Raw genomic sequence first — 24,328 nt, 5'->3', positions numbered from 1 at the left:
AAGACTCCATCCAAAACTAATTAAAATAATACAACTCACTCTAACCAACACCAAATCAAAAGTGAAGTTTAGAGGAGAAATTTCAGAACTGTTCCTCATAAAAACAGTCTTAAGACAAGGTGACTGCCTATCACTATTACTGTTCACTGGAATACATAATGAGGGAATGGTACAAGGACAATCCAAAGATGATAATAATTGGAAGTGCAAAAGATGATATTAGCTTAAACTGCTTGGGATTCGCTAATGATCTTGCTCTCCTAGCCAACACCATTCAAGAAGCCGGGCAACAAGTGAAGTCACTACAAGAAATAGCAGAGAAAGTAGGCCTTGAATATCATTTGAAGAAATGGAGATTATTCTAACTGATCCATCACTTGCAAACAGAATTACAATAGGAGAACAGGAAATCAAAACTGTTAATAAATTGAAATATTTAGGTGAAATAATAACATACAATCTAAATGAGAAGCCATCATGGCAGAATAGAATAAAAAAACTGAAGTACGCAAATTACATTACCAAAACTACATACAACAAAAAAAGTCTATCTGTAGATGCAAAATTAAAACACTATAAAACAATTACACAACCAGAAATAACATATGCAGCTAAAACTATCTTCAAAACAACTAATACAGCAGAAATTGACAGAATACTAAAAATAGAAAGAATAATAATTAAGACATGTATAAATAAACAGTATAAAATAAATGGACATTGGAGAATAGCATCAAATGAAACAATATATAAGAAAATAGAATCAGTCATGAGCACGATCAGGAAGAAATGCATCATTCTTTGGACATCTGTTGAGAACTCCAGAACAGAGAATTAGTAAAAAAAATAATACAAAAATTGTGGAATAGCAAGAGCGACATTAAATGGATCACAGAAATTAAGGAAGGAATAAAAGAACTCCAAATTACAGTAGATGACCTAAAAAACAAGACAGAGAAAACCAGAATACTGCAAGACCCGCAAACCAGACTACAAATGAAAATCAATAAAAGGAGTACAAGAAGAGTGGTCTTAGATGAAGAAAGAAAGAAAATACCTGAAAGAGTGAAGAAATATTGGGCAGACAGAAGAGCATAACACCTTTCATAGAAGAATAGACTTTAATAATTATATTACCTAAATATCATATTAAGTTATTGTTGAGCCAAATTGTATCCCTGGGTAACAACTTGTTTACAACTTTGTATTTTTGACTAGAATGGTCCAATGTAGGTCATAAAATAAATGATAATAATAATAATAATAATAATAATAATAATAATAATAATAATAATGACAATATATGCACAAAACTTTTTTAATTCTGTTACAAACCTGGATACTCAGATGTGTATCACAATTGGACATAGACATACGCGTGACAATTTTTAGGAAGTCTCTAGTATCAACGCAATGTGCCAGAATGCAAAATCCTACCAAATTTTTATGGCAGAGATTTACAAGGACACCAAGAGAAGGGCCAACAAGTTCTTGGCTTCCATCATCTGCAGAAGTAGTACCACATACCCATAAAACCAGTGTATGTATAAGACCTGGTATTAAGGCCTCTTGCCATGTGACTTCTATGTCATATGTTAATTCCTGTGAGAAAAAAATTTCAATTCCTGTAGACATAATGCAACCAGAATCAATCCATCAGTGTAGTATATTTAGAATATTATGTGACAATGGATTTGCTTTGATAACTCCAAATACACAGCACAAAATCACATAAATCCTATTTATGAAATACAGCTTAGAGTATGTTCTATTTGCTGGTTAATGTAAAATTTCAATTTTCAATAATCCAGAGCTGAACAATGAGCAAAACATAACAATTAACATGAGTAGAATTAAGCATAGTTTGGCATAATATTTCCATATAATTATGCCCTATGTATAAATCAAGAATTCGACATTCAGTTCCTCATCTCCGTTGGTTTCCCCCCCCCCCCCCCCCCCCCCGTATGTTAAGAAGATCAATGTAATATTAAACACACTTCTCCAAGGTTATATTCCACCTTATTATTATTCTGTAAATGCATGCCACACAATGTTTCCTTTATCTAAGGAAGGCCGAGAAGTCACTGGGTGCCATGCCAGGAGCATATGTGGTGGTGTGGTGTTGGTGGTGGGGGTGGGGGTGGCGGGGAGGGGGGTGAGGGGTTGAGGGGGGGGGGGGGGAGCAGAATGTAATAGGCCAAGGAAGAAGCAAATGTGACTGTGCCTGAGAAAAATGAGCTGGAATGTTGTCACATAATGGAAACACCCTTTGTCTTGACAGTCTCTCATAAACTTCTAACACACATTCAAAAGCCCATCAGACCAAGGCAGCAGCGGAGATGAGGCAGCTGTGGTAAGCCAATCCAGATGACTTCTTTAGCTGTCTAATTGCAATGGATGAGTACTGAGTGTATTGCTATGACTCTGAGACAAATGAACAAAGAAAATAGTGGAAACATATGGCTTCAGCACAGGAATCAGTCTTGGGTATAAGTAGTGGCTGACATCCGCAATACTAACTGGTTTGGGTCCAGGCAGCAAATACAAATAACAACATTGCTCACAGCTCCTGAAGAAAATGACGGAGTCATTAAGTATGTTCACAGTTTGCAAAGGATGGTGGAAGTTGGACACCTGCAAGTATAAACTGGCATGGGTGGTTTTAGCAACAAATGCTGCTCACCAACTAAGATTAATATACGCTCAAATTGGGCTGGATTTTGATCAGTTTTCAGATGAGAAGTTAATGTAACTTAGGTGGATTTATTTTTTCAGACTTTGCACCTGATGTTGATAATATAACTGTTTTAGCTACTCCAGAAGTCATTAGCAAGTTTTTCAAGCCTTGGAGCATAGATCTATAGCATAGATCTATAGCATAAATCAGGAGTAAGTAACAGTAAATGATGCCCTCTTTACTGCCTATGATCTGTGCAGAAGAGGTACATGTGTGTAATGTCATGCAAGGGTGTTTCAAAAAAATCAAATTTAAGAAGCAGAGGTGCCACTATCTTCTGTCAGCAAATCCGATAGTGAATGAAAAAAAAATCTCCATTTGTATACAATGAATGCTCAACTATCCACAAACATGAATTTGAATGTGTTATGAACATTCCACACACAAACTCTGGGAAATATGTGTCTCTATTATAGCTGCCCTGAAGCGACAATTGAACTAGCCAGACTAGATTTTTTCGTATTAAACCTATTGAGATGGGCACCTTCATTGTGTAAGTATAAATGTAAATATTGTGATTATAAAGTTGCATGGTGTTTGTGGATGTGACTGTATGTGTTATGAACAGTCCTGAGCTACTAGTAACTGCAATTTGCAGAGATTCATAATATGACAGACAGTGAACTTTTTCAGTCAAGAGAAAAAATATATCAGCCACAGTTGAATCAAGCTGTGCTGCAGACTGCTTTACCTGAATGATTGCAGTTTATGTTATGGTCAGGACAACTTCTGCATTCAATTTAAAGAATTTTGAAACTATAATTCAGTTTCCTTTCAGGAACATGTTACCTTTATATTTCGTAAATAAAGTTTGTTGAAACTTGTTGCATGAATGTTTCATGTACTCCTGCCATCTGGTGTGCTGGATGGCGATTATGAGAGCTGTGCCTCTAATAATCCTGAGTCCTATGTCGAATTAAGATATACCATCCTTGACTGGATGAGCAAGACAGTGGCAACCATATATAAATTGAACACTACTACCAGTTACATCGGGATTTACCTTGTCATCAATAACTTATTACCTGAGCAATTTCTCTTGCTGATCTTTGAAACTGTGCAAATTCATGTCCTCCACTTAAAGATCATATTTTAAGATATCATTCACATGAAAAAGTTTATAAAAGTCCAATTTTCTGTAATAAGAAGAGGATAAGTCATCAAAAACAATAGTATTGTAACAAAAATGAAATATGTATTAAAAGTTAAATGTCACATGAGGTTGACAGCTCTGCTTGTGGTTTTACTGGTTTTCCACAAGACCAAATGGTGGAGTAACATAAGAAACTTTTAATCCAGGGCTAAGAAACAGTCCAGCTTCATGTTATTATTATTATTATTATTATTATTATTATTACATTTTTCTGGCATCTTTCTACCACTTTAGTCAATTACTTACTGGCCATCTTCTTAGATAAGTGATGTTTTGTTCCTTCCAAACTATCAATATCTTATCATTTGTCCTGATCTTCTACATCTCTCCTCATCTCTAAATATCCTTTTCACTGTATGTTGTTTGTCTATCATCAGTTTAACTCTTGTGTTCTTGTTTTTCAGTTTGTTCTATTTTGTTTTCCAGACTATCCAGACTTTCTTCTAGCTCTTTCATATCCTTTCTTTGATCCATTCTACTTGTTGTTCCAGCTTCCAGAGTTTTTCTACAATTCTTCCTGTTAACCTGATTCCTGGTGTACTTTAATGTAGCCAAAAAAGATATCCTCATTTTACCCATAGTATTCACAACTGTCTCCAGTTCCCTGTACTTCTCTTGTTTTGGCACTATCCTTCATTGACCCTTCTGATATTTTTTTATTTATATGTGTTCTAGCTATTCCTCATTGTCAGTTCTGTTTCTCTGAGTGACTTCAAAAATTTTAACTTGTGTGTGTTACCTCCCACTGAACCACTATATTGTAGTGTTTTATTTTGTTTTTATTGACAGGCTTTTTCTTCCATGTAGACCATGCCAGTTTTCAAGCCTTAATCGTTTTATTAAATCTTTCTTGCCAAGCAAGTTTTACATTCAAGTTGCATCTTCTAACTTCTCTTAAGTATCTAAATTGTTTAAATGAATTTTTCTTTTCTGCAGTTTACTGTTATGTGGTTTATTACTTGTTGGTCTGTTATCATCACCTCAGTGTTTTAGAATGCTATCTGGAGTCTTATTTTTTGTTCTATATCATGTATGCTTAATATCTGACTCTTGGCTTCTGGTATGTAGTGTAGTTAGGTTGTAATGCTACGTTGTCTGCAGATCCTTAGTTATTTAAATTTTTGATCTTTCTTTGTACTGATTTATATTTTCTTAGGATTTGCCTTGTACCATTTTCGCATTAACTAATACAGAGCGCAGACAGGGTGTAGTGGTGGCAAAACATAACCCTCTCTGAGTCCTGCTTTAGTGCTTTTTTAATTGCAAATGGCTCACATAGTTCTCTGAATTTTACACTGAGAGAGTTAATTTTATCATGTACAAAATAAAAAATAAATTAACAAAAATGTAATTCATATGATCCCATGTAAAGTAAATTAATTCTTGATAAGAGTAAACCTATGTGACATTCAAAGAAAAATTTAACTGTGCTTTAATATTTCAGGTTCATTATTTTAAACTTATTTTTCTTGGTTTCATGTAAACATGTCACCGTATGTATCATGTTTTTATGTATGCTTTGAAAAGTCCGATAACTCTGGACCCAAAATATCACATCCATGTCCCATCCTTTAAACACAAAACATAGAAAATGAAAATTAAATTAAAAATGTAGGTTAAGAAAAGATTAAAAATCAATATGGCCTTCAACAAAAGACATAAATCAATAATAAGGTGAGACCATCACTTGTGGCTATCAGGCTGTATGTCAGGCGACAGTCATGTTTGCATCCCACCACTGTCTGCAACATCTCCAGACATGTCTTCACTGGTCACTGGCACTTGATTTGCATGGGACTCATCAATGAAGACAATTCAACTACAGACAATGATATTCCCAGCTACAGACGTGTCTGGAGATGCCCTGAACAGAAGTGGCATACAAACCAGATTGTCACTTGCCTAAGCAGATCCAACAACTCTATCAATTACTGGTTTGCTCACTTTGTGAAGCTCTTTCTCTTGAATAAACCGTTCATTTTTTCTGAAATTGTGATAGTGTGTTTGCCTGTGGATGTACATCACATATACCAATTACTGTGCAATTCGGATAATTCCTTCATGGTGTGGATTCTCTCCTCACCCAAGAATGTTTGGGGCAAAAATGGGATACTAGACTCTGATAACTTTTTTATTTACTTTGCCCTGTTCTGAAGGATAAAAGCAGATAAAACTTTGATGTGTGACTTAATGAGTATAAACAGAAATAGTTTCTCACAGAACTTTCAAATTCTAAAAAATGGAATGAGAGGACTTTGATTATAGGAAACCATCCTCATGTTGTAAAAGAAACATTCAATTTAGACCAGACCCAAAATGTTTATTTTGCAGAGTGTTTCTCTGATGCGATGAAAACAAAAATATTTTTGCTGAATTCCATTTAGTAAATGCATAATTACCTTGCTAATGTTCACTGATTTGTAACTTTAGAGCATTGTACAACATTTTGATATGTTTTCTTTTAGGAAAAGTGCTGTACTGAGAATTATCAGTCAGCAACCCACTGGAGAACCAGACAGTACTCAAAAGTACCACTTTTATAAAATGGTAAAAAAAAAACAGAATTCTAAAAAAAGTTCACTGTTGTTTTCTTACTATTATCAATGGTAATCCATAAAAACTGAAAATTTCATGTAGTTTGGAAACACGGGGTTAGCTTGCAAATGGTTTTTGATAATATTTCTACTTAATTTGATTTGATTTGTTGATCATTGGTGTCTAGTAGAGTAATAACATAACAAAATACACTATTACATACAGTACTGCCAAGATTTTCTTGACCACAACTAATTACATGACAATTTTGTAACTTGGAGCATTTTCAATATTTGGAGAAACCTTACCTTTCTAGAGCAATGTTTGTGTTTTCAGAAAAGGACTGCAGCACACAAAAAGTGAATGTCATCACTTAAAAATGAAATAAGAATAGACATAAAAGCTCTTTTATGGGGCTGGCTAGAAGTGAAATTCCATCAAGTGTTCCAAGGTAGCTATAACATTCTCCCCTACATACACAATAGTTATATGAACTAGTCTGTTATTTATGTTGTATTTCACAAAACTTTATTGTTCACAGGACATTTTTCATACAGATGACAATAGTATGTTTAGTTCTTATGGAAACATTTAATTAAAGCAATACATTAATAGTTCATGATACCAGTACCAGTATATCATGTACATTTCAATATTCCATACTGCAAAAAAACTGTTTAATCCAAGACTACCATAGCTCATTTAAAAGCCCTTATTCTCCAACTTCCAACAAACTTTTTCCAAAAAGTAATATTTCCAAAGTTACTCATATTAAAAAATTTTTGGTTCCAGAATGTTTGAGTCTTAAAATGTACTTCTTTCTGAGTGCCAAGGACATGATTTCAAAGCCCAGACTTTTCTGTTTCCTTAAGCTTGTTAGTTTAATAATTATTCTAGTTACAGAATTTCACTTTCTAGAAACGTTTTGGTGAACTTTGGGAACCTCTGTTGCTCTTACATAAAAAGGTAATGATAATTTTTCCATTTTCTATTTGTACATTATTAGTTAAACAAACTCATTTCACTCCTTATTGTATACCTGTATTTGTTCCTTTACTTTTCCTGCCTGTTATGTTAATACTTAAAACAGAACAGCTTAGTACTTTACCAATCTGTAATTTTATGTGATATGTATGTCTATAAATAGACACCACGAATAAAGTCACAGTGAGGAAGGGATTAGGAGTCATCACATAAACAATCTATATGTCACTCTATTATCAGACAGTCAGTGTCCAAGAGTGAAAATGTAAACATCATGTTGCTATTGTTCAGTTCACGCTACATGGTGAAAATGAAAACACTTGTCAGAAGTTCATATGTAGTAGTCAAAATGTGACCAGCTATGTGAGTTAGGTTGAATCCACCTGTTAAACAGAGCAGTTGCTAAGTTATTAGTCAATGTAAAGTTAGTATGCTCATTATCTGTGTTACCACTTGAAAAACTCTATTAAGCCACTCGTAGATTATGTGAAGTGCTGACCTGTGGTATATTAACTAACAAAATCACTAACAATGAGCCGATCACAGTTGGTTTACAGAAATAAATGCAAATTAAAAAGACACAAATTTGACTGTGTTGTATTATTAGGCCTCTATATGCTTTTTAAAAACCTATTAGTTGGCTGAAGAAGATACATGGATTTTCTGTATTTAGAAAGTATGTTAGTGAGAGAAAAATAGAAATTTATGTTTACATGGGATTCTATAGCATCAATATTTTGTGAGCATCTATTACACATTTGGCTTAAAAAAATGCTGTAAATCAATTACTGATTGCACAACCTAAAAAACATTATTAATGAAATAGTGAATTATTGCTAGAAATTCAACTGTCTTAAAATAAACAAAAGTGTGATTTGAACTAATTACATTTGGTTGTTCACGATCAAGGAGCGAGTACAATCGGGCAGCAGTGGACGGTAGTTGGCAAATAGCTGACATGTATGCCATTAGACAGGTGGGCCATAACCTATGTGATCACACAGCCCTCATCCCACCAATTGCTTAGTGGTTCGCACATGCACACGGTCACCTGGCGGGTTGACTATTCTACCTGTGCCTGCCTATAGGGTGAGCTTACAGGCTCTCACAGGCAGATATATCCCACAGTGCAGTATTAGAACAAACTGAATTACGTGGCAGGACATTTGGTTTAGTCATGTTGGGTTTATGCCAAACCAACATTAATGCAGAAACACAAGCACGTTACAAAAATATGTCCCAGACATGTTTATCATTCAAGAAAGCACATCATCTCAATTGTTTATATCTGAATATGGGTTCTTTAACTCACCACAACTTTCAGTTTGGATACTCTTATTATCTGTATAATTCTGACTCTACAGGTTTGCAACACTGTATTTGTACAGGCACTTTACTGCATGAATTTACCTTATCGTCAACAAAAGCAATAAAATAATGACAAAAAATAAATATAATGGACATATTTTATTTTTTTCTACCTGCTTATTACCTAACCTGCAGCAGTTTCAAAAGTTGTATCTTCTGTTGAATTAACAATGTTGCAGCACCAGCAACAAGAAGACGTCCAAGTACACTTGCAAAGCGATGTACATGAAGTAATGCTGTCTTAGCAGCTGGATTTTGAGTGGCTTGCTGCAAGACTGATACTGAATTCCACACAATTTTTGATCTTGGTGCTGCCACAAAAATCCGCAGTAACTGGTGCAAATGACAGTAAAACTTCGTTGCATGTATACTATCTGGATCGAATATACTCATGTTTGTACATACAGACAACACCTAGAACAGGAGAGGTAGTGCCTTGTAAAGAAATATATTTTGAAATATCTGCACTTTAATATTGTCATACTAAATGATTTAGTCTTTTATACTACGAATATAACACCTGTAAATAATGTTGCACTAAATACAATGATGTTACTTCCAACCACAGAGAATGAAGTCAATAAAACTGTTCAAAAACTAAAAAATAAAAAGTCAGTAGGCTTAGATGAAGTACCATTGTGTGTACTGAAACAATGCATGGTGGTTATACAAGGCCCCTTAACAAATATAATAAATGAATCCTTCGCTTCAGGGACATGTCCAGAGCAGTTAAAACAGGCAAGAGTTGTACCTTTGCTTAAGAAAGGTAATGCAGAAGATAGAAAATTACCAGCCCATAATAATAATAGAAGCAATTATGAAAGACAGGTTAATGAATTACCTGAATAAATACAATATTTTAAGCGAATCACAGTTTGGTTTCTGAAGTGGCAAAAATACGGAGCCAGTCATAGTAGAATTCACTAATGTGTCACAGGCATATTTTTGGATCTTTCTAAGATGTTTGATACAGTTGACCTCAATATTCTATTAAATAAATTAGAAGCATTAGGAATAATAGGGGTAGCTAATGACTAGTTTCGATCATACCTAGCAGATAGGGTACACAGAGCAGAGATAACACATACTTCAAATAGAACTATACATTTAGTAAAACACTTATCAGATACAAAATACATTAATATAGGGGTTCCACAAGGTAGCATATTACGACCAATAATATTCTTGATATACATCAATAACTTTCCCACTAGTGTTACTCATTGTGAAAAAATTCTCTTTGCTGATGACAGCAATATTATAGTCACTGAGAAAACAAGAGAACTCCTTGCTGAGAAAGCAAATGAAACTCTCAAGGAAGTTTACGATTGGTCAATAAGCAATAGAGAGACATTGAACATAAAGAAAACTAATGCCATAAATTTCAGTTTGAAGCGGAAAAATGACAATGTTAAATTAAATGTAGATGGAACCTCTATAGACTGTGTAATAAAAGCAAAATTTCTTGGAATGAATATTGCTTTTTTCTCAGTGAACACACAAAGGTACTTGCAAACAGAATGTCATCAGCATATTATCCCCTTAGAATCCTATCATCAGTGTGTAACATGCAGTGTCTTTTAGTTACATATTATTCGTATGTACACTCAATTCTTAGCTATGGCATTCTTTTTTGGGGAACAAACGCACAAAATTTGAACACAATTTTCAAACTCTAGAAAGGAGCCACAAGAATGATAACTAATAAAAACTAGTTGAGCTCATTGTTAAGATCTCTTCAAAACATTGGGGATTTTAACTGTTCCATCTGAATACATTTACCAGTCAGTTATACACATCAAAAATAACATTGGTAATTACTATACAAACAGCTCTGCCCATGACCATGCAACAAGAGCTAGACTGAACTTACATTTACCAAGAAAAAGTAAACATAAAACTCAAAACAGCATTTTCTACTAAGGAATAAAATTGTACAATAAATTACCAAAAGAGATTAAATAAATTGCAAAAATAAACTTATTTAAAAAGGCAGCTAAAAAGTACCTGGTATGCAATACATTTTATAAATTGAAGGATTACTTAGATTAAACAGAGTAGGGGTTTGATAGCAAAAATATTGTACAAGTAAATAATAATAATAATAATAATAATAATGATTATAAAACATCCAACATTCCACATAACACCTTCACATTATGGTTTTTCCTTCTTTTTTCCTTTCTACAAATACTTACCCCCAAGCTATACATAGCACAATACTAACACTTTTCCTCTTTCTGAGCTTATCATCTCACTTATTATGGAGGGATGCTGACTCAGTTTTTCAAGATAGCAAATGGGAAGTTGTGGTACAGAAAAAGGCCCAGAGATCACCAAAGAGTGTGTGTGTGTGTGTGTGTGTGTGTGTGTGTGTGTGTGTGTGTGTGTGTGTGTGTGTAGTGAGTGAAGTGTTATGAAACAATATGTGTGTAATGTGTGCAGGGACTAATAGTAAGATATGAGTGAACGGTGTGGCATTACATTACTTTAATAAGTTATTTGTAAAAAAAACTATTCTATACCAGGAGTAAAACTAACAATTATGTCTAAATAGAAGTCTGTAAATATTTGTGTATACGAATTACATTATTTTAAATTGGTCTAAACTTGTAAGTACTTTGACATGTCCTATATCCTTGTAAAAAGAGATCTACATCTACATCCATACTCAGCAAGCCACATGACAGTGTGTTGAGTACCTCTATCGGTTCTCCCTTCTATTCCAGTCTCATATTGTTCATGGAAAGAAGGATTGTCGGTATGCTTCTGTGTGGGCTCTAATCTCTCTGATTTTATTCTCATGGTCTCTTCACAAGATATATGTAGGAGGGAGCAATATACTGCTTGTCTCTTCGGTAAAGGTATGTTCTCGAAACTTCAACAAAAGCCCGTACCGAGCTACTGAGCGTCTCTCCTGCAGAGTTTCCACTGGAGTTTATCTATCATCTCTGTAATACTTTCATGATTACTAAATGATCCTGTCACAAAGCGCACTGATCTCCATTGGATCTTCTCTATCTCTTCTATCAACCCTATCTGGTACGGATACCACACTGCTAAGCAGTATTCAAGTAGTGGGCGAACAAACGTACTATAACCTACTTCCTTTGTTTTCGGATTGCATTTCCTTAGGATTCTTCCAAAGAATCTCAGTCTGGCATTTGCTTTACCAACGATCAACTTTATATGATCATTCTATTTTAAATCACTCCTAATGTGTACTCCCACATAATTTATGGAATTAACTGCTCCCAGTTGCTGATCTGCTATTTTGTAGCTAAATGATAAGAGATCTATCTTTCTATGTATTCACAGCACATTACACTTGTCTACATTGAGATTCAATTGCCATTCCCTGCACCATGCGCAATTCGCTGCAGATCCACCTGCATTTCAGTACAATTTTCCATTGTTACAACCTCTTGATATACAACAGCATCATCTGCAAAGAGCCTCAGTGAACTTCCGATGTCATCCAGAAGGCTATTTATGTATATTGTGAATAGCAACGGTCCTACGACACTCCCCTGCAGCACACCTGAAATCACTCTTACTTTGGAAGACTTCTCTCCATTGATAATGACATGCTGCATTCTGTTATCTAGGAACTCTTCAGTCCAATCACACAATTGGTCTGATAGTCCATATGCTTTTACTTTGTTCATTAAACAACTGTGGGGAACTGTATCGAACGCCATGCGGAAGTCAAGAAACACGGCATCTACCTGGGAGCCCGTGTCTATGGCCATCTGAGTCTCGTGGATGGATAGCACGAGCTGGGTTTCACACGACCGTCTTTTTCGAAACCCATGCTGATTCCTACAGAGTAGGTTTCTAGTCTCCAGAAAAGTCATTACACTCAAACATAATACGTGTTCCAAAATTCTACAACTGTTCGACGTTAGAGATATAAGTCTATAGTTCTGCACATCTGTTTGACACCCCTTCTTGAAAACGGGGATGACCTGTGCCCTTTTCCAATCCATTGGAACGCTACGCTCTTCTGGAGACCTACAGTACACCGCTGCAAGAAAGGGGGAGGGGGGGGGGCGCAAGTTCCTTCGCATACTCTGTGTAAAATCGAACTGGTATCCCATCAGGTCCAGCGGCCTTTCCTCTTTTGAGCAATTTTAATTGTTTCTCTATCCCTTTGTCGTCTATTTTGATATCTGCCATTTTGTCATCTGTGCGACAATCTAGAGAAGGAACTACAGTGCAGTCTTCCTCTGTGGAAGAGCTTTGGAAAAAGACATTTAGTATTTCGGCCTTTAGTCTGTCATCCTCTGTTTCAGTACCATTTTGGTGACAGTGTGTCTGGACATTTTGTTTTGATCCACCTACTGCTTTGACATAAGACCAAAATTTCTTAGGATTTTCTGCCAAGTCAGTACATGGAACTTTACTTTAGAATTCATTGAACGCCTCTCGCATAGCCCTACTCACACTACATTTCGCTTCGCATAATTTTTGTTTGTCTGCAAGGCTTTGGCTATGTTTATGTTTGCTGTGAAGTTCCCTTTGCTTCCGCAGCAGTTTTCTAACTCAGTTGTTGTACCATGGTGGCTCTTTTCCATCTCTTATGATCTTGCTTGGCACACACTCATCTAACACATATTCTATGATGGTTTTGAACTTTGTCCACTGATCCTCAACACTATCTGTACTTGAGACAAAACTTTTGTGTTGAGCCATTAGGTACTCTGTAATCTGCTACACAGAAAAATCTTCCTACCTTTCTTAATACCCCTATTTACGGCTGAAATCATTGATGCAATAACCGCTTTATGATCGCTCATTCCCTGTTCTGCGTTAACTGTTTCAAATAGTTTGGGTCTGTTTGTCACCAGGAGGTCTAATATGTTATTGCCACGAGTCAGTTCTCTGTTTAACTGCTCAAGGTAGTTTTCAGATAAAGCACTTAAAAAAATTTCACTGGATTCTTTGTCCCTGCCACCCATTATGAACGTTTGAGTCTCCCAGTCTACATCCAGCAAATTAAAATCTCCACCCAGAACTATAACATTGTGAGGAAATCTACTCGAAATATTTTCCAAATTATCCTGCAGGTGCTCAGCCACAACAGCTGCTGAGCCAGGGGGCCTATAGAGACATCTAATTACCATGTCTGGGCCTGCTTTAACAGTTACCTTCACACAATTTATTTCACATTTCGGATCCTTCGTTACTATTGCACTTCTTATCACTATAAAAACGCCTCTCCCTTCACTGTCCAGCCTGTCTCTGCGGTATACATTCCAATCCGAGTTTAGAATTTCATTACTGTTTACATCTGGTTTCAGCCAACTTTCTGTCCCTAGTACTATGTGGGCATTGTGACCGTTTATTAATGAGAGCAGTTCTGGGACCTTTCTATAGACGCTCCTGCTGTTTACTATCAGCACATTAATATTGTTATTCCCTGTTGCATTTTGCCTACTCCTACCTTGCCGCGTCTCAGGAGGCGTCATGTCGAGCCTAGGGAGGGAATTCTCTAACCTAAAAAACCCACATGTGCACTCCACACGTACTCCACTACCCTTGTAGCCGCTTCTGGCATGTAGTGCACGCCTGAGCTATTCAGGGGGACCCTACATTTCTCTACCCAATAGCGAATGTCGAGAAATTTGCACCCCAGGTCTCCGCAGAATCATCTGAGCCTCTGGTTTAAGCCTTCTGCTTGGCTCCAAACCAGAGGACCGCGATCGGTTCTGGGAATGATACTACAAATAGTTAGCTCAGATTCCACCCCGCGAGTGAGATCTACAGATGAATAAAGCTACTACTACTACATACATGCTACACAAACTTAAAAGGCAACAACAGGCAATCATGAAAATTTGGTAATTAAAAATCAAACAACAGAAAATCCAGGATGGAGTAATGATAATATTATGAAAAGAATAGTTGCTACTCACCGTACTTCAGAGCCACTGAATCATAGAAAGGCGCAACGAAAGGAGCTCTGGTCTCGGCAGCAACCAGAGAATATGATCATGTGTGTGTGTGTGTGTGTGTGTGTGTGTGTGTGTGTGTGTGTGTGTGTGTGCACGCATGTTGCCTAATTCCAGTGAAGGCACTTTTGTCCAAAAGCTTACTTGTTCGACAATCATTTTGTTGTGCCTTTCTGCAGCTCAGCATCTCCACTATACAGTGTGAAGCAACTATCCTTTTCATAATGTTATAATCAAATACCTGAGATGATAAAACCAGGGAAGGTCTGTGACACAGGCTGAATTGAGAGAACAGTTCCAAAAAAAGAATGAAATATGGGTTAGAGCTCTTGCATAGCACACATTTTAATTTATCACATGCAAGAATTACCCGTCTGTTTCAATAATTTAAATGTAATTTAAATGTATTCAAAGCACAATGTAATGAAATGAACAACTCATCAGGCATTGTTTCTATTCCTTAACTTACTTATTATTTAGCAATTTACCAGCACAGTGAAAGCAGATTTCACATTGTCAAACTCTATGCATTTATTTATTTCTAGGGTTGGAAATTTCCAAACACTTAACCCACAAATACTGTGTGGAAATATAGAAGAAAGAATCATAAACATAAATCAAGCAGTTCTTTCTAATGAGATGAAGGAGTTGTAAAGCTGACACATTGTCATTTTTACCAGTGGAAGACATGAGTAAATTATATAGTGTAATGTAGTGATTTGCTTTAGGGAGGCATAAAGATATAAACTGAACATCTTCACTGATTTTGCCTGACAGGATCTTGAACTCATGAATCAAACATGTGGAAATGAAATGAACAGCATCACTGGGCATGAAATGAAACAAATTCAAATACCAGGATCTTCAATTTTTTATTTATTGTGACATTCAAATAGAAAAGTGCTTTGATGGAAAGAGTGAAAATGAGGTAAAATAAGAGAAAAAGGGAGGCCCAAGGGTCAAAATGAAAGAAAGTGATCACTGATAAACTTTGAAAAAGGCAGAGCGCATAATTCTGTCTGAGTACATTAAACAGAATGAATAGAAATAGAGCCAATGGCCTTGTGCTGTGATAACACTAGTTCCTACAAGCTCACCACAGTTAAGTGCCAACAGGCTTCGTTATCACTTGGATGGATGACTGTCTGATCTGCCTAGTGCTGTTGGCAAGCGGCACGCACTCGGCCCTTGCGAGGTCAATTGAGGAGCTACTTGACTGTGAAGTAGCAGCTCCAGTCACAAAAACTGACAACAGCAAGGAGAGCAGTGTGCTGACTGTATACACTTCCATATCTGCATCCAGTGATGCTTGTCAGCTGAGGATGACACAGTGGTTAGTCAATATCACTGCACCTTCTGAGACCTACTTAAATGGAGAGATAGAAACAGAGAAATTGGAGAGTTAGTTAGTTAATTAGTTCCATGTTTCATGGATCATAATGCATTCATTTTACTTTCACATCACAGATTTATTTGTACCCACAGCTACATGCTGAATAATATAAGTTGTTTACTCTCTCTCTCTCTCACACACACACACACACACACACACACACACACACAGACACACACAGTGCTTGATTGATGACGGTACATGTCAGTATTCTGTACTGGTACCTCTGATGGGAAAATATCAGAATTGCAGATTTAGAAATGTGGTATGATAGAAATTTTCGGAAAAAGATGTTGAGGCACTTGCAGTTCCCTTTCAGTTAACAAACGAAATACAATCAAAGTGTTTTGGGAGTATGTTTTAGGCAACTGTGAGAACTTTGGTGGAAATTGTGAAAACAAAGAGAACTATCCCACAAGTTAACTTCCATTGACACTACCATCAACACAGTTTCAGTGTCATCTAGTGAATGCAAATCTGATCATTACTGCTGGCAGAGCTCCTCTGTTAACAAAAACTGTTTCTTCACTACTTTTTCTGAAGTGTACTGGTTCACCACTGAGTTGTTTTGGCCCTTCATGGTACATGGGATCCTATCTGCTTTGTGGGCTGCACTCTACTATGGACACCAGCAACATTGAAGGGGAGAGATCCAAAATAAAATAATTTCAAAGCTTAGGACAGTTATATAAATCGTAGGTTAAAACATTTAAGATTTTTCCCTGGTTCAGTATCTTGTAGTTCAAATTCATGTGTGTTCACCTTACTGTAATTTCTCTTTTGTAACAAATCATAAACTGAGAAATAATGCCTAACTTAATTAGTAAAATGTGTAATAAAAGATCCTCACTGCATATGATAAGATTTATTTTTACTAGTACAAATATTGTAGTCACATTTTTAAAATGCTTAGAAAAGTATTAAAATAATATTTTAAACATCATCCAGAAGGTCACAGTATTAGAACCTCTTGTTTTGGAAATCAAGCACTGTGTGTGTGTGTGTGTGTGTGTGTGTGTGTGTGTGTGTGTGTGTGCAGAACAATGTATTAAAAGATAGGTTGCTATTTACCATAAAGATGACACAGTAAGTTGTGACAGGCACAATTAAAAGAAACTTACACATAAGCTTTCTGCCACAGCCTTCATCAGAAAAAGAAAGAGAAACACGTACCATTCATTTACACAAGCAAGCACACTTCACGCTCAGATGAGAATGTAATTGTCATGTGGAATGGAAGCAGCAATCAGCAGGGGATGGGAAGGGGAAGGGGAAGGGGAAGCAATAAATGGGTGGGGGGAGGGGGGAGCACCATCTGGCAGAGTGTACATGGACTAGACTGCCATGTGCTGCATCCGTAGGGTGCAGGGCAGGGAAATGGGGGAAACAGAGTGAAAAAGGAGAGGAGTGAGGAAAGATGGGTGGGAGCATTGGTAGAGGGTGATAGAAGAAGGTGGTGATAGGTCAGAGGAGGTGGAAACTGTAGGTTGTAGGGGCAGTATGTTATTGTAGGTTGAGGCCAGGATAGTTACAAAAGCACAGAATGTGTTGTAACAGTAATTCCCAACTGCACAGTTCAAATAAGCTGGTGGTGGAAGGGAGGTTCCAGATGGCTCAGGTAGTGAAGAAACCATGTATGTTGGGGCACAGGGTTGTTTGGAAGCGCCTATTCATGCTGATGGATAGCTAGTTGGTAGTCATACCAACATAAAAAGCCATGCAATTATTGCAGCAGAGCTGGTATATGACATGGTTGATTTCACAAATGGTCCAGACCATGATGTGGTACAATAAACCCTTGACAGTACTGGAATAAGAATTGCTGGGTGGATGGATTGAGCAGTTCTTGCACCTGGGTCTTTCACAGGGATGTGATCCTTGTAACAAAGGGTAGGGATTGGAAGTGGCTTAGGGATGGACTAGGATGTTGTGGAGGTTGGGTGGGTGATAGAACACCACTTTAAAAGGGGTGGGAAGGATCTTGAGTAGGATGTCCCTCATTTCAGAGCTTGATGATAGGTAATCAAAGCCCTGGCAAAGGATGTGGTTCAACTGTTCCAGACCAGGATGATATGATCCTTGTGGCAAGGCGTTTGGATTGTATGTGACTTAGGGGTGGACTACGATGATGTGGAGGTTGGCTGGGTGACAGAACATCAGTTTAGAAGGGATGGGAAGGAATTCGGTTAGGAAATCCCCTGATGACGGACAATCAAAGCCCTGGCAAAGGATGTGGTTCAGCTGTTCCAGTCTGGGATAAGGTTGGGTGATGAAGGGAGCATTCCTTTGGCTGGTTTTTGCGGGTGGAGGGAGGATTGGAGTGTGAGGGGAAATAGCATGGGGATCTGTCTGTAAACTAGGTCTGGGGGTTGTGCCTGTCTGTGAAGGTCTTGGTGAGGCCCCTAGTACACTGGGCAAGGGCAATACACTGTCATTGTATGTACAATGGTTGGAACTTAAGTAGTGGCAACTATTTATTCACAGCTGATACAAAAGAGTTACATGTTTGCACCTGTTACTGTCCAAAGTAGTCACCAGCGTTGTGTAGAACCCATTGCCAGCGATGTGGAAGGCATAATATATTGTTAGCAGAGTCTGTTCAGTTGATGGTGTGAATGGAGCAGTCTACAGCCTGTCGAATCTCTGGAACAGTTCTGAAGCGAATGCCACAAAATAGTTCCTTCATCTTTGAAATCAAATTTAAGTCACAAGGACTTAAGTCTGGTGAGTATAATGGATGGTACAGTACTTCCCAGTCCCATCGACAGAACAGAGCAGCAACAGCTTGCACTGTATTTGCCCGCACATTGTCCTGAAAAATAATGGGTGGGTTGCGCAGAAAGCGTCAGCACTTCTTTCGCAAAGCTGGTCACAGTAATAGTGTGCACTGATGGTCTGCCATGGCGAAACATAATGCATTAGGATAACACCATCACAGTCATACATGAGAATCACCATAACTTCCACCATACTGGGGCTCTGAGACACTTTTGACTTTCACGGTGACCCATAATGACTCCATTCGTTCGATTAGCGTTTCAGCTTTGGCTTGTACGATGTGGTCCACATCTCATCCACTGTTACAACATGACATAAGGAAGTCTTTCCTTCATGCTCATAGTGCTCCCAGCGCATCTGAGCAGCACTGTAACGCATCCATTTCTGCATTTCCATCAAGTCATGCAGAACCCATCGTGATGCAATTTTCCGCATTCCCAGGCATTCCTTCAGGATGCAAAGCACAGTTGTATGCACTAATCCAGTTTTGTAGGCGATTTCACAAATCATATGGTGTTGACCACTGTCCACTAACATGACAACAGCATATACTTCTTTTTCAGAGATGCTAGGACGACCTGCTCGATGCATGTCTGCCACCGTTTGTCGACCTTCGTTGAAAGCTTTTACGGAATGTGCCACTATTCTGTATGGCAATGCCAATTCCCCATGCACCTCTTGAAGACCTTGATGACACTGACGTGCTGTACAACCTCCGGCGCATTCAATCTTGATCCAACTCCATTGTTCCTGTTTCGGAAACATAGGGCCACCATTACGTTAGACCGCTCACTGACAAGTGACTGTGTTTCCTTCTATTGTGCGCACACCGGTGATGTGGGACAGGCAAGTCCATTTGCTTGGAGGTAAGGTAGGTATGTCACAAAGTGTGCTATCAGTAACAACAGTAGATTCCATAGCATAGTGTCTCCACAGCAGTGTTGCCGCTATTTAAGTTCCAACCTATGTACACCATCCCAGTGTAGCCAGGTGTATGAGAGGGACTTTTGACGTGAAAGGGATGACTGCTGTTAAAATGCAGATACTGTTGGTAGTTGGTGAGTTTAATGTGGGCAGAGGGGTGGATAGACCCATCAGAGAAGAAGAAGTTAATGTTTAGGAAGGTGGCATGCTGGGTTGAGGAGGGCCAAGCAAAGTAGCTGGGAGAGAAGAAATTGAGGTTCTGAAGGAATTAAAATAGAGTGTCTTGGCCCTGAGTCCAGATCATGAACATATCATCAATGAGCCTGAAAAAGAATAGGGGTTTGGCGTTTTTGGATGCTAGGAGAGTCTCCTCTAGATGGCTCATAAAGAGTTTGGCGTAGGAGGCTGCCATGTAGTTGCCCATGGCTGTGCCACAAATTTGTTTGCATAAATTCCCATCAAAAGAGAAGTAGTTCTGAGTTAGCATAAAGTTAATAAGGTGAATGAGATAGTGGGTTTGGAGTCTGAAGGATGTTGAGAAAGGTAGTGTTCAATAGCAGTAAGACCATGGGCATGAGGGATGTTGATGTATAGGGAGATGGCATCAACAGTGACAAGTCGGGATCCAGGAGGTAAAGAGGTGCAGATGGTGGAGAGTTGGTGAAGGAAATGTTTGGTATCTTTGATGTGGGAGGCTAGATTACAGGCATTAGGTTGGAGGTGTTGGTCAATGAGGGCCAATATTCTTTTAGTGGTGCCACAATAAGGAGCCATAATAGGGTGTCCGCGATTGTTGGGTTAGTGGATTTTGGGAGCATGTAGAAAGTGGGTGTGTGGAATGTCATAAGGGTGAGGGGGGAAATGTATTCAGGGGAGAGGTTCTTGGCAGAGCCTAAGGCTTTGAGCAGGGATTGGAGATTGTGTTGGACTTCTGAGATAGGATCACTCTGCCAGAGTTTGTAGGTGGAGGAGTGCTGTAGAGAGTGTTAGCGGCAGTTGTGTTAAAGATGGCTGCCTTCACTGGACCTGAGCATGCTAGCTGTGATTTTGGTTTGATGAATCAAAATCAGCAACAACAGTTCAGTGTAATTTCCATACCAAGTACGCAAAAGATCCTCCTAGTAGGCCTACAAGTTATGAGTGGCATAAATGCTTTGTAGAAACAGGGTAGTCGGTAAGACATGGGGAATCAACAGGTCGTCCAAGCACATCTGATGACATTGTTGAGTGAATGAGACAACATTTTGTCAACAGCCCTACAAAATTGACCCAGTGTGCAGCTTGTGACCTGCAAATCCCACACATGACTGTTTGGTATGTGTTGAGAAACTGTTTGCATTTGAAACTGTACCAATAGACAGAGAAACTGTTTGCATTTGAAACTGTACCAATAGACAATCGTACAAGCAACAAAAGACACTCATAAATTGCTTGGAAGAACTTCTGTGCAGATATGTTAAATTTATTACATGAGGATGAACATTTCTTGGACAAAATTATCTTTGCTGATGAGTCGACTTTTCACTTAAGTGGTAAGGTTAACACACATAACTGTAGGATCTGGGGCAGTTAAATTCCACATCAAACTTTGCAACATGTTTGTGATAACCATAAACTGAATGTTTTTTGTGCATTGAGCAAGAATGTAGTGTACAGCTCCTTTTCTTTCCATGAGAGAAACATAACGATTTTTCATACCACAGATCGATGAGGGTGACCAAGAACGAAATGTTTACTTCATGCAAGATTGTACCCCACCCCACTGACATCTGGGATTTTTTCAGTGACCTCTTTATAGGTCAATGGATTGGCCATGATGCACCAATTGCATGGCCCCCAAGTTCCCCAGACCTGACACCACTCAATTTATTTTTTAATTTTATATATATATTGGGGGAGGGGGGACGATTCATCAAGGTTATTGTGTTTTGTTTGTACCTCCTGTGCTGGCTTTTCTACCAGAACTTAGAGCAAGAATTTACAGCACCACTGAACAAGTCACACCTGCAATGTGAGTTTGGGAAGAAATGGACTTTGTGATGGGATGTGTGCAGGATAAACAACAGAAGCTACATGTAACATCTTTAGTTTAAGGTAAGAATGCTTGATGTATTTCCCTACAAAATAACACTAAACCCTCTTCTATATCATCTTTCAATGAATTTATATGAATTTTTAAAGTTGTTAAGTCCTTTTTGAAACATCCTGTACTGATAAAGGTCTGTAGGGTAATCCAGCTGCAGCTATCATGATTATTTTACCAAAAAATAATCATAAACACCCAGCAGGCTTATAGTTAGGTCAGAATAACATGTTAGTATCCTTTATATGTGATGCTGTTTGACATGTCACTTGAGTTTAGAAAATAATGGAGATTTGTATTAACCCTTTTCATTTATCTTCTTTCTCTTACATACTAGTAAATGTTTGTAATCCGAGCAGCTGTTACTATTTTCCACTAAATATTAGTTGTTGTTGTTGTTGTTGTTGTTGTCTTCAGTCCTGAGACTGGTTTGATGCAGCTCTCCATGCTACTCTATCCTGTGCAAGCTTCTTCATCTCCCAGTACTTACTGCAACCTACATCCTTCTGAATCTGCTTAGTGTATTCATCTCTTGGTCTCCCTCTACAATTTTTACCCTCCACACTGCTCTCCAATGCTAAATTTGTGATCCCTTGATGCCTCAGAACATGTCCTACCAACCAGTCCCTATTAAATTTGCAATTATTTATTTCAGGAAGCAATACATGGGAGCAAAAACAGAATTTAGCATGGGGAAGGGGAAATTTTCTTATGGGAGCATAATTTGACATATTTCTCTATGTTTTTTGTTTGCTTACATAAATGTCCCTACTGTATGTGTTTTGTCTAAAAAGTCCCCCCCCCCCCCCCCCTGCTTGCGTAAAGTGTAACTGTGTTGGCAACACATAAAGCACAGCAGTCCCTATATGTGTGTGAGCCTGGAAATCACAAATAAGCCGACTGAGAGCTCTAATAGTGATAATAAATTTGAAATTGGTTGAGCCTTAAACCTTAACAGTATTTCTCATGTAAAACTTAGTTCAGATTTATGAAAAGATAAAGTTTAAATACAAACGAACAGAGAAAATAAGAATACTGTTAATTCAAACATGCAGTTATTTAATTAGGCTATGATAATGTTCCACTGTCCATCCTAACATATAGTGGAAAGATTAATCATAATTACCCACATCAAAAAAAGTTTTGCCTCACCATCTGACTGTTAACATATGTCATTAAACCCAACCGAAGATGTAAACAACCATTCAGGAGCAGCACCTATTAGACAGAGAGGGTCCAACAGCCAATCAGTTCCAGTCATTCCACCAGGAAAGAGGTAAACGGCTCGTATTGTCTGTAGTTCAACCATTCCTAGATGGTCAATACCGGGGTCTGATTGTGTCCACATTGTTACTTTGTGCCAGGAAGGGCTCTCAACAAGGGAAGTGTCTCAGAGTGAACCACAGCAATGTCATTCAGACATGGAGGAGATACAGAGAAACAGGCACTGTCGAAGACACGCCTCGCTCAGGTTGCCCAAGGGCTACTATTGCAGTGGATGACCGCTACCTGTGGATTATGGCTCGGAGGAACCCTGACAGCAATGCCACCATGTTGAATAATGCTTTTCATGCAGCCACAGGACGTTGGTTTACAACTCAAACTGTGCGCAGTAGGCTGCATGATGCCCAACTTCCCTCCCGACGTCCATGGCAAGGTCCATCTTTGCAACCACGAAACCATGCAGTGTGGTACAGATGGGCCCAACAACATGCCGAATGGACTGCTCAGGATTGGCATCACATTCTCTTCACCATTGAGTGTCGCATATACCTTCAACCAGACAATCGTTAAGAGACATGTTTGGAGGCAGCCCAGTCAGCTGAACACCTTACACACTGTCCAGCGAGTGCAGCAAGATGAAGGTTCCCTGCTGTGTTGGGCTGGCATTATGTGGGGCCTGTATACACTGCTGGTGGTCACAGAAGGCGCCACAATGGGTGTCCGATATGTGAATGCCATCCTCTGACTGACAGTGCAACCATATCACCAGCATACTGGCGAGACATCCGTCTTCATGGACGACAATTCACACCCCCCATCATGCACATCTTGTGAATGACTTCCTTCTAGAGTGACCACTGTGTTCTCCAGACATGAACTCTATCGATAGATTGAAAAGGGTTGTTTGTGGACAATGTAACCCACCAACCAATCTGAGGGATCTGCGCCGAATCACCGTTGAGAAGTGGGACAATCTGAACTAACAGTACCTTGATCAACTTGTGGATAGTATGCCACAACGAAACATCCATGCATCAATGCAAGAGGACTTGCTACTGGGTATGTGGTACTGGATGTTAGAGGTACCGGTGTGTACAGCAATCTGGACCACCATATCTGAAGGTCTCACTGTATGGTGGTACAACATTCAATGTGTGGTTTTCATGAGCAATAAAAAGGGCGGAAATGTTGT

The 24,328-nt window shown here is 38.3% G+C and overlaps 1 protein-coding gene across 1 annotated transcript in view; it reads right to left on the bottom strand.

The window, feature by feature from the left end:
- The window catches only part of LOC126284287 (uncharacterized), a 194,889-nt gene that overhangs the window by 158,866 nt on the left and 11,695 nt on the right, over positions 1-24,328 (bottom strand). The window contains exons 2-3 of the mRNA XM_049983153.1: positions 8,910-9,194; positions 1,336-1,602 (exon numbers count right to left, since the gene is read on the bottom strand). Coding sequence (XP_049839110.1) covers positions 1,336-1,602; positions 8,910-9,194 — 552 coding nt within the window. The remainder of the gene's footprint in view (positions 1-1,335; positions 1,603-8,909; positions 9,195-24,328) is intronic.

Source organism: Schistocerca gregaria, chromosome 1 (genome assembly GCF_023897955.1).
Source record: "Schistocerca gregaria isolate iqSchGreg1 chromosome 1, iqSchGreg1.2, whole genome shotgun sequence".
In the NCBI taxonomy this organism is placed as follows: Eukaryota; Metazoa; Arthropoda; class Insecta; order Orthoptera; family Acrididae; genus Schistocerca; species Schistocerca gregaria.
The sequence above is the reverse complement of the archived record's forward strand: the minus strand, read 5'-3'. Positions and strand labels throughout refer to the sequence as shown.